The sequence below is a fragment of the Strigops habroptila genome, unplaced genomic scaffold (assembly GCF_004027225.2).
Source record: "Strigops habroptila isolate Jane unplaced genomic scaffold, bStrHab1.2.pri NW_022045639.1_ctg1, whole genome shotgun sequence".
In the NCBI taxonomy this organism is placed as follows: Eukaryota; Metazoa; Chordata; class Aves; order Psittaciformes; family Psittacidae; genus Strigops; species Strigops habroptila.
The window spans coordinates 79,365-91,104 of record NW_022651115.1 but is presented as its reverse complement, the minus strand read 5'-3'; the positions used below and the strand labels follow the sequence as shown (position 1 = coordinate 91,104).

General features: G+C 58.5%; 1 protein-coding gene across 1 annotated transcript in view; it reads left to right on the top strand.

Moving 5' to 3' along the window:
• Positions 1-11,740, top strand: part of TNXB (tenascin XB) — a 64,431-nt gene that overhangs the window by 51,420 nt on the left and 1,271 nt on the right. Inside the window, exons 30-40 of the mRNA XM_030475477.1 lie at positions 27-314; positions 1,376-1,663; positions 2,889-3,182; positions 3,469-3,756; positions 5,187-5,477; positions 7,458-7,582; positions 8,132-8,264; positions 8,703-8,854; positions 9,478-9,574; positions 10,754-10,915; positions 11,538-11,701. Of these exons, the coding sequence (XP_030331337.1) occupies positions 27-314; positions 1,376-1,663; positions 2,889-3,182; positions 3,469-3,756; positions 5,187-5,477; positions 7,458-7,582; positions 8,132-8,264; positions 8,703-8,854; positions 9,478-9,574; positions 10,754-10,915; positions 11,538-11,701 (2,282 nt within the window). The remainder of the gene's footprint in view (positions 1-26; positions 315-1,375; positions 1,664-2,888; positions 3,183-3,468; positions 3,757-5,186; positions 5,478-7,457; positions 7,583-8,131; positions 8,265-8,702; positions 8,855-9,477; positions 9,575-10,753; positions 10,916-11,537; positions 11,702-11,740) is intronic.

The window sequence follows — 11,740 nt, the reverse complement described above, 5'->3', positions numbered from 1 at the left end:
CTGTTTCCTCTCGATTGCATCCCCAGCTCCCCAAGAGGAGGAAGCAGCACCGCAGCCAGTGCTGGGCGAGCTGAAGGCCCCTCACGTCACGCCTGACTCCGTGCAGCTGGAGTGGAGCGTCCCCGAGGGCACCTTTGACTCCTTCACGCTGCAGTACCGGGATGCACAAGGCCAGCCCCAGGTGCTGCCCGTGGACGGGGGTTCCCGCACGCTGACGGTGCCGGGGCTGTCCCCGTCCCGCCGCTACAAGTTCAACCTGTACGGGCTGTGGGGTCGCAAACGGCTGGGCCCCGTCTCCACCGACACTGTCACAGGTGAGGGGGCTCTGGCACCAGCCCTGCTGAACCGCGTTTTGTAGTGGACAGAAGCTTGGGCAGGGCCCGTGCTTGTTCTTTGGCAAGGGAGGAAAGGTGGTGGGTGGTGATGTGGGGATCAATGGAAGGATGGGGGTGTGATAGCTTGGAAGGATGGAGGGGTAGTTGAGTATAGATGGATGGATGGATGGATGGATGGATGGATGGATGGATGGATGGATGGATGGATGGATGGATGAATGGGTGGATGGATGGATGGATGGATGGATGGACGGGTGGATGGGTGGATGGATGGAAGAAAGGATTTATGAGTAGAAGGATGAATAAACAGAACTATGGTTTCTTGAATGCCTGGAGAGCTGGATTCTAATGGAATGCAGGAGGGCTGAATGGGTGAATGGATACACCAATAGATGATTGGATTGATGGATGGTTGATCGACCCTGAAAGTCTTCAAGGACTGGTTTGACTTTGCTGAATCAGTGATTGTATGTAGAGGAAGCAGATGGTGGAGCTTGTGCCTTATCATGTGTTGAGCAGTTGAAATCTCTTCATAGCAGAATGGCTGCCTTTAGCATGGGTGCATGGATGGATGGATGGATGGATCTACTTGGATTTAAAAGTAGAAGGATGAGTAGATGGAGCCAGGGAATACGGGATGCCTGAGCAGCTGTATCCCAATGGGATGCATTGAGGGTTGGATGGATGAATAGATACATCGATGCAAGAGTGGTGAAATGGTGCATGTTTGAGTATGTCACTGATCCAGTCTTGAGCGGTTGATAGGACTTTATAGGTGCATGGCAGGAAGGAAAGATATAAGGGAGGATGATGGGTGGAACGATGGATTGACGGATGGATGGATGGACGGATGGATGGATGCATGGATGGATGGATGGACGGTCAGAAGGTTGGATGGATGGACGAACAGACACACGGATGGGTGGACGGACAGACGGTTGAATGGATGGATAGATGGGTAGATGGATGGATGGATGGAAGGATGGATGCACATACACCTGTTCATGCCCTGCATTCTTTCCTCTCAATTACATCCCCAGCTCCCCAAGAGGAGGAAGCAGCACCGCAGCCAGTGCTGGGCGAGCTGAAGGCCCCTCACGTCACATCTGACTCCGTGCGGCTGGAGTGGAGCGTCCCCGAGGGCACCTTTGACTCCTTCACGCTGCAGTACCGGGATGCACAAGGCCAGCCCCAGGTGCTGCCCGTGGACGGGGGTTCCCGCACGCTGACGGTGCCGGGGCTGTCCCCGTCCCACCGCTACAAGTTCAACCTGTACGGGCTGTGGGGTCGCACACGGCTGGGCCCCGTCTCCACCGACACTGTCACAGGTGAGGGGGCTCCGGCACCAGCCCTGCTGAACAACGTTTTGTAGTGGACAGAAGCTTGGGCATGGCCCGTGCTTGTTCCTTGATCAAGGGAGGAAATGTTGTGGGTGGTGATGCGGGGAAGGATGGATCAATGGAAGGATGGGTGTGTGATAGTTTGGAAGGATGGAGGGGTAGCTGAGTATAGATGGATGGATGTATTGATTTATGATGGCTGGTTGCATGAAGGATGGTCAGATGCATGGGTTGATGGATGGATGGAGAATGGGTGATTGGACAGATAGATGTCTGCATGGATGGATGAATGAATTGAAGGATGTATGGACTGATGGACATAGGGATGGATGAATGGATGGATGGACGGATGGTTGGATGGATGATTGGATGCATGAATGAATGGATGGATGCATGGATTAATCTTTATGTGTACGGAGCATTGATCGACGATGTGCTGTCTCAATGAACGATGGCAGTGATAGCCGTTTGGATGCAGAGATGAGTTGATGGACTTGCACTTTACATGTTTGGTCGCGTCCATGGTTGGCTGGATGGACAGTGAGGCGGGTAATTGGGAGGTTGATGGATGAAATGAATGTTTGTGGTGTTGGAGGATGTAATGGAGGAATGAAGGAGAGAATTTAAGGAAGAGGAATGGATGGATGGATGGATGGATGGACGGATGGTTGATGGGTGGGTGCATGGATGGATTGATGGAAGAAATGATTCATGAGTAGAAGGATGAATAAATAGAACTATGGTTTGTTGAGTGACTGGAGAGCTGGATGCTTATGGAATGCATGGAGGGCTGAATGGATGAATGGATACACCATTAGATGATTGGGTTGATGGATGTTTCATCAACCCTGAAAGTCTTCAAAGCCAGGTTTGACTGTGCTGAATCAATGACTGAAAGTACAGAAGGCAGATGGTGGAGTTTGTGCCTGATCATGGATTGAATGGTTGAATGGTCCTGATAGCAGCGTGGCTGCCAGATGGGATGGATGCCTGGCTGCTAGGATGGATGGATGGATGGATGGATGGATGGATGGGTTTATACTGGGATGCCTTATTTAATTGAAGTATGTACGGACTGACAGACATATGGATGGATGGATGGCTGCCTTGCTGCCTGGCTGGATGGATTTATGGAGTGTTAGGGTAATGTTGAATCAGTCATTAAACCAGTGGATTGATGTTCATTTCCTGCATTGTGGCCTCTCCATCACAGCCCCAGCTCCACAGGAGGAGAAGACACTGACCAAGCCCCACCTGGGTGAGCTGACAGCCCCTCACATCACGTCTGACTCCGTGCAGCTGGAGTGGAGCGTCCCCGAGGGCACCTTTGACTCCTTCACGCTGCAGTACCGGGATGCACAAGGCCAGCCCCAGGTGCTGCCCGTGGACGGGGGTTCCCGCACGCTGACGGTGCCAGGGCTGTCCCCGTCCCACCGCTACAAGTTCAACCTGTACGGGCTGTGGGGTCGCACACGGCTGGGCCCCGTCTCCACCGACACTGTCACAGGTGAGGGGGCTCTGGCACCAACCATGGCCCCTTTGGGCACTGGGTTGGCAGCAGGGCAGGAGCTGGGACAGGGCTCACACCTTGGTTGGAAATGGGAACGTCTCTTGTGTGCTGCTATGAGTGTTGTGTTGAGATGGTGTCTGCAAGGTTCAAATGTTGGGCGGGTTGGTGGAAGACTGGAAGGATGGATGGATGGATGCATGGAGGCATGCATGGATGGATGGAAGGATGGATGCACATACACTTGTTCATGCCCTGCATTGTTTCCTCTCGGTTGCATCCCCAGCTCCCCAAGAGGAGGAAGCAGCACCACAGCCAGTGCTGGGCGAGCTGAAGGCCCCTCACGTCACATCGGACTCCGTGCAGCTGGAGTGGAGCGTCCCCGAGGGCACCTTTGACTCCTTCACGCTGCAGTACCGGGATGCACAAGGCCAGCCTGAGTCTCTGCTCTTGGACGGGGGGTCCCGCAGAGTGACAGTCCCTGGTCTATCACCTTCCCACCGCTACAACTTCTACCTTTATGGGGTGTTTGGGCAGAAACGTCTGGGCCCCATCTCCCTCGACACTATCACAGGTTATTAGGTTTTTGCTGGGTCCGTCTTTGTCCCCTTTGGGTGCTGGGTTTGAGGTGGGGAAGTTGGTGGGGCAGGGCCCCTGCTGGTGCCTTGGGCCTGTGGGTGAGTTCGAACATCTCTTGTGTGCTGAGTGAAGGATGGATGGAGACCTGGGAGTGTACAGAGATGGTGGGATGAATGGAGAAGTTGAGGGATGGATGGATGGATGGATGGATGGATGGATGGATGGATGGTCTATTTTCTCATACCTGGAGAAGTCCATTAGCTCTGAGGCCACTTTTTGTCCACTGGTCAGGAGTTCTGTGGAGCTGAATCCATATTTTAGGGGTTGACGTGTCCCTCTGTAGAGACGCAGCACAGGTCGGCTTTGGTTGAGTTATGTCATGTTTGGTTTGGGAGTTCCAGTGCGAGAATAATGCCTGGGGTTTTGATGACGATGCTGCAGGCGGGGATGGTGCATGATGTGACTGGTGATGGTCCTGCCTGGCCCAGGCACATGACTGGGCTGTCCATTATTGGGTTAGTTTCATCCATTGGGGTGATTGTGGGTGTCGGGGGAGCCCTGTTTGGAGCAGGCCACATGTTGTGGTGAAGGATGTGGTAGAAGTGTTAAAAGACAAGGAGGGGTGGCTTTGAACAGACATGGGGAGATGTAGATGAGATATTACAGAGTTGTTCTTCACCATGAGTGTGGTGGGATACTGGGAGGGGTTGAACAGAGAAGCTGTGGCTGCCTAAAGAGGCTAAGAAGAAACCTGGAGAGGGGCTTTGGACAAGGGCCTGTAGGGACAGGACAAGGGGAATGGCTTTAACCTGCCAGAGGGGAGATTGAGATGAGCTCTGAAGCAGAAGCTCTTCCCTGTGAGGGTGCTGAGGCGCTGGCACAGGGTGCCCAGAGAAGCTGTGGCTGCCCCATCCCTGGCAGTGTTCAAGGCCAGGTTGGACACAGGGGCTTGGAGCAACCTGCTCTGGTGGAAGGTGTCCCTGCCTGTGGCAGGGGGTTGGAACTGGAGGAGCTTTAAGGTCCTTTCCAACACAAACCAGTCTGTGACTGCATTGTAAGTCCTTCCCATGGGTTTCAGTATGAGGTGTTCTGGCTTTTGCTGATGAGGCATTTTGAGAAGAATCCTGCTCAGAATGAGGTTCCCATCAGTGCCAAGTCACCAACAGCCAGGCAGGAGATGGCTGTTGGGGGGATTTTTTTATTGACCTCCTGTTATTGGAATGTCTTGTTCTCTGTTGAGGTTGTGACTGATGGATCAGAGAGTCATGGAATCATGGAATGGACCTCATGTTGTGTAAGACAAGATATGGATGGATGGATGGATGGATGGATGGGTGGATGGATGGAGGGTTAGGGGAATGTTGAATCAGTCATTAAACCAGTGGATTGATGTTCATCTCCTGCATTGTGGCCTCTCCATCACAGCCCCAGCTTCACAGGAGAAGCCACTGACCAAGCCCCGCCTGGGCGAGCTGACGGCCCCTCACGTCACATCTGACTCCGTGCAGCTGGAGTGGAGCGTCCCCGAGGGCACCTTTGACTCCTTCACGCTGCAGTACCGGGATGCACAAGGCCAGCCCCAGGTGCTGCCCGTGGACGGGGGTTCCCGCACGCTGACGGTGCCGGGGCTGTCCCCGTCCCGCCGCTACAAGTTCAACCTGTACGGGCTGTGGGGTCGCACACGGCTGGGCCCCGTCTCCACCGACACTGTCACAGGTGAGGGGGCTCCGGCACCAGTCATGGCCCCTTTGGGCACTGGGTTGGCAGCAGGGCAGGAGCTGGGACAGGGCCCAGGCCTTGGTGGGGAATGGGAGCATCTCTTGGGTGCTGTGAAGAGTGTTGTGATGGGATGGTGCCTGCAAGGATCAAGTGTTGGGTGGGTGGAAGATTGGAAAGGTGGAGAGATGGATGGACGCATGGATGGGGTTACAGGAACATGCAAAGTTGAAGAGATAAAGGGATATCGATGGATGTTTTATTGGTTGGATGGAAGGATGGAGGGAGAGAGAGTGGCATACATGGATGGATGGATGGATGGATGGACGTTTAGTTGCTTTGTTGAATGGGTGGATAGACTGGAGGGTGGTTGGATAGGTGGATGGATGATGTAGGGTTGGAAGGTTGGCTGCATAGACCCATGTAGCCATGGGTAGAGGAATGTGTGGGTAGGTAGAAGGGCACATGGCTCTGGAGGAGGTGTAGTTTGGATGGATGGATGGATGGATGGATGGATGGATGGATGGATGGATGGAGGATGGACTGATGGATGGATGGAGGATGGATGGATGGATGGATGGATGGAGGATGGATGGATGGACTGATGGATGGATGGATGGATGGAGGATGGATGGAGGATGGATGGAGGGAGGATGGATGGATGGATGGAGGATGGATGGATGGATGGATGGATGGACTGATGGATGGATGGATGGAGGATGGATGGATGGATGATGGATGGATGGATGGATGGATGGATGGATGGATGGATGGATGGATGGATGATGGATGGATGGATGGATGGATGGATGGACTGATGGATGGATGGATGGAGGATGGATGGATGGATGATGGATGGATGGATGGATGGATAGAGGGATGGATGGATGGATGGATGGATGGAGGATGGATGGATGGATGGATGGATGGACTGATGGATGGATGGATGGAGGATGGATGGATGGATGATGGATGGATGGATGGATGGATGGATGGATAGGGGGATGGATGGATGGATGGATGGATGGATGGATGGAGGGAGGATGGATGGATGGATGGATGGAGGGAGGGAGGGAGGGAGGGAGGGAGGGAGGGAGGATGGACTGATGGATGGAGGGATGGATGGATGGAGGATGGATGGATGGATGGATGGATGGATGGATGGATAGAGGGATGGATGGATGGATGATGGATGGATGGATGGATGGATGGATAGAGGGATGGATGGATGGATGGAGGATGGATGGATGGATGATGGATGGATGGATGGATGGATGGATGGATGGATGGATGGATGGATAGGGGGATGGATGGATGGATGGATGGAGGATGGATGGAGGATGGATGGATGGATGATGGATGGATGGATGGATGGATGGATGAATAGAGGGATGGATGGATGGAGGATGGATGGAGGGAGGATGGATGGATGGATGGATGGATGGATGGATGGATGGATGGAGGGAGGGAGGGAGGATGGATGGATGGATGGATGGATGGATGGATGGATGGAGGGAGGGAGGGAGGGAGGATGGATGGATGGATGGATGGAGGGAGGGAGGGAGGGAGGGAGGGAGGGAGGATGGACTGATGGATGGAGGGATGGATGGATGGAGGATGGATGGATGGATGGATGGATGGATGGATGGAGGATGGATGGATGGATGGATGGAGGATGGATGGATGGATGGATGGATGGACAGACGGATGGCTTTTATGGCTGGAATGGTGGGTGGGTGTTTTTATGGATGGAGGGATGATTGGCTGGTTGCACCGTTTGACAGGTGCGTGGATGGGCAGGTGGACTGTTGGGTGGTTGGACAGTTGAAGGTTGAACACCTGGACAGTTCAATTGGGGTGACGTTGTCTGGGGTCCGATTCGGGCTGTTCCTGGTGGGTCTGTGCTTGGGGGTCCCAAGGGTGCTTGGAGGGCGTCTGGGTTGTCCATTGGGCACAGTCACCACCAGCCCCCTCCCACAGGCGCCCCGGGGACCCTCTGGGTGGGAACCGTGTGGCCCCGCAGCGCCCGCCTGCACTGGGACCCCCCCCGGCCTCCCCCCGGCGGCTACAACCTCATCTACGGCCCCCCCGGAGGAGCCCAGCAGGTAACACCCTCCCCGAGCACCCCAGAACCCCCCCAGCGACCCCAGAACCCCCTTCGGGGACCCCGACATTCCTTGTGGGACAACAACAACCTCCATAGACCCCAGTGATCCCTTGGGGGCCCTAATATTCCTTGTGCAGCCCAAATAAGCCCTCAGGAACCCCAATAGCCCCCAGTTGCACCCCAATATGCCTTGTGGGACCTCCAATACTCACTTAGGGCACCCCAGTGCCCCCCAAACCTAAATAAGCCCCTGGGGACCCCAGTAATGACCTGGGAGACCCCAACAATTGCTTGTGGGACCCCAATAACCCCTCAGGGACCTCGTAATTCCTTGTGGGACACCAATACCCCCTCTGCCCCCAATAAGCCCTTGGGGACCCCAAAATTCCCTCTGGGACACCAACAACCCTTTGCGGACCCCAACATTCCTTGTGGGATCCCAACAACCCCTTGGGTCAACAATATCTCCCCATGCACCCCAATATCCCTTGTGGGACGCCCTAGTACTCTCTTGGGACACCCCAATCCTCCCCTGTGCCCCCCTCAGACACTGCAGCTGCCCCCTGAGGCAACATCCCATCAGCTGTGGGGCCTGGAGCCCGCGGGGCGCTATGGGGTGCAGCTACGGGGCCGGGGAGAAGACACCCCCCCCACCCTCCTGGAGACCACCTTTGACACCCGTGAGCTGGACCCCTGAGTCCTTGGGGAGGGGGGGGGCACCCAGACCCATGGTCATTGGGTGATGGGGGGATGAACCCCTGGGTGGGGGCACCCAAATCATTGGGTCCTTGGTGGGGGATGTTGGGTCATTGGGTGATGGGGCTGAGTCCCTGGGGGGGGGGGGTCCCTGATCACCCAGGTCCTTGGGTGGGGGCACCTGGACCCCTGGATCCTTGGGTGATGGGGGGATATTGGGTCCTTTGCTAGGGGGGCACCAGGACACCCAAGTCCTTGGGTGGGAGGTGTTGGGTTCCTGGTGGGGGGGGCACCTGAATGACCAGGTCCTTGCACGGGGGGATGCTGGGTTCTTGTTGGGTTCGTGTTGGGGGGCTGAGTCCTTGAGTGGGGGTCCCCGATCCCACACCCCCTGTCCCCCCCCCCCCCCGTGTCCCCCCCAGCTCCCCTTCCCCACCCGCACCCCCGGGACTGCGCCGAGGAGCAGCTCAATGGGCCGGGGCCTTCGCGCGAGACCCTCATCTTCCTCGGGGGAGACCCCGCGCGGCCCCTGCGCGTCTTCTGCGACATGGACACCGACGGCGGCGGGTGGCTGGTGGGCAACGGGGGCACGGGGGGGCTGCCAGCCGGTGTAGGGGGGCTATGGGGGGGTTATGGGGAGGGCATTTGGTTTGGGGGGACAATAGGGGGTCCTGGAGGGCATTGGGGGGGCCTGGTGGGGAGCTGGGGGTCGCTGGGAGAGGCCGGGGGCTTCTATATGGAGTTATGGTGGGGTTACGGGGGAAATGGGGGGTTTGGGGGAGCATTGGAGGGGTCTTGAGGGCAGCGGGAGGGCTGGGAGCACTGGGAGGGCACCAGGAGGGGCTGGGGGGCTTCTCGAGGGGGTTATGGGGGGAAATAGGAAGTTTATGGGTGATAAATGGGGTCTTGGGCAGGTAATAGGGAGTGTTGGGGGGCACTAGGGGGTCTGGTGGGGAGCTGGGGGGCACTGGGAGGGGTTGGGGGGTCATATGAAGGGTTTGCTGGGGGGGGACTGGAGGAGTCTTGGGGGTCAGTGATGAGGTCTGGGGAGAAGTGGGGGTGCCCCTGAGGATCCCTCTGGGGTCCGGGGGTCTCTATGGGGCTGGGGGGTGCTGGGGTGCCCCTGAGGATCCCTCTGGGGTCCGGGGTTCTCTATGGGGCTGGGGGGTGTTGGGGTGCCCCTGACCCCCCCCCAAGGTGTTCCAGCGGCGCCAGGACGGAGGCACCGATTTCTGGCGCGGGTGGGACGAGTACGTGAGGGGCTTCGGGAACATCAGCGGCGAGTTCTGGCTGGGTGAGAGCCGGGGACACGGGGCCTGGGGGACCCCGAGCGCTGGGGGGGTCCTTGAGGGCACCCCAGGGTTGGGGGGGGCTCCAGGAAGGGGACCCCGATGTCCTTCTGGGTCTGAGGTGGGCTCCAAGGAGGGACCCACCAAGGGGCACCCAGGCATCGGGTGGGTGACCAGGGAAGGGACCCCAATGCCCTGGTGGTCCCAGGTGGGTCCCACCCCCATGGCCATGTGTCCATTGGGTCCCTGTGCTCTCCCCAATGTCCATGTGTCCATTGGGTCCCTGTGCTCACCCCAATGTCCGTGTGTCCATCGGTTCCCTGTGCTCACCCCAATGTCCATGTGTCCGATGGGTCCCTGTGCTCACCCCAGTCCCCGTGCTCACCCCAATATCCGTGTGTCCAATGGGTCCCGTTGCTCACCTGGTGTCCGTGTGTGCCAGTGTTCACCCCAATGTCTGTGTGTCCATCGGGTCCCTGTGCTCACCCCAATGTCTGTGTGTCCCTGTGCTCACCCCAATGTCCCTGTGTCCAATGGGTCCCCGTGCTCACCCCAATCCCCGTGCTCACCCCAATGTCCGTGTGTCCGATGGGTCCTGTTGCTCACCCCAATGTCCGTGTGTCCATCGGGTCCCCGTGCTCACCCCAATGTGCGTGTGTCCCCGTGCTCACCCCAATGTCCGTGTGTCCATCGGTTCCCTGTGCTCACCCCAATGTCCGTGTGTCCGATGGGTCCCTGTGCTCACCCCAATCCCCGTGCTCACCCCAATGTCCGTGTGTCCGATGGGTCCCTGTGCTCACCCCAATCCCCGTGCTCACCCCAATGTCCGTGTGTCCATCGGGTCCCCGTGCTCACCCCAATGTGCGTGTGTCCAATGGGTCCCTGTGCTCACCCCAATGTCCGTGTGTCCATTGGGTCCCCGTGCTCACCCCAATGTCCCTGTGTCCATTGGGTCCCTGTGCTCACCCCAATGTCCGTGTGCCCGATGGGTCCCTGTGCTCACCCCAATGTCCCTGTGTCCATCGGGTCCCTGTGCTCACCCCAATGTCCGTGTGCCCGATGGGTCCCTGTGCTCACCCCAATCCCCGTGCTCACCCCAATGTGCGTGTGTCCGATGGGTCCCGTTGCTCACCCCAATGTCCGTGTGTCCCCGCGCTCACCCGGTGTCCGTGTGTCGGTGCCAGGGAACGAGGCTCTGCACGCTCTGACCAGCGGCCCCCCCGTGGAGCTGCGCGTGGACCTGCGCACCCCCCGCGACGCCGCCTTCGCCCGGTACCGGGACTTCCGCGTGGCCGGAGCCGAGGAGCACTTCGGGCTGCGCCTGGGGGCCTACAGCGGCACCGCCGGTGCGCGGGGGGGCCCGCGCGGGGCTGCGAGGGGCCCTGGGGGTCCTGGTGGGGTCGTGGGGTCTCTTGGGCCATTGAAAGAGGTTCCTCTGGGGTGTTGGGAGGTCTCGAGGGGTCCAAGGGGGTCCTGGGGGATCCCAAGAGGACCTGGAGGGGTTCGGGAGGTGTCTTAAAGGAGTCTTGGAGGGATCTCGGGGGGTCTAAGGGGGTCTTGGGGTGTCCTCAAGGCTACTGGAGGTGTCTTGGAGGGGTCCTGGGGGGTCTGGAAGGGTCTGGGGGGTCCAAAGGAGTCTTGGATGGGTCGTCGGGGGGGGTGTCTGGAGGTCTAAGGGTGTCCTGGAGGATCCTGATGGGGGCATGTTGGTGACTGGGGGGATCTTTGGGCTCCTTTGACTCCTGGGGGACCCTGTGGGGGTCTTGGGGTTCTCCAGCTCATGTGGGGGTTCCTGGGGGGGGGGGTCCCTAGGGGGGTTTTAGGGGTCTCTGGACTTTGGGGAGGGTCTTGGGGGGTTCCTCGGCGGGGGCTTTGGAGCGTCCTGGGGGTCCCTTGACCCTGGGGGGTCTGAGGGGGGGTCCCTGTGGGGTCCATGGGGGTGTCCCATGGGCGCGCTGGCTCCCGCAGGGGACGCTCTCTCCTACCACGCCGGGAGCCCCTTCTCCACGCGGGACCGGGACCCCCGGGGCCGCCCGCGCCCCTGCGCCGTCGCCTACACCGGGGCCTGGTGGTACCACAACTGCCACTACGCCAACCTCAACGGGCGCTACGGGACCCCCCACCACCACCAGGCACGGGCCAGGGCGCCCACGGGGGCCATGGGGGCCATG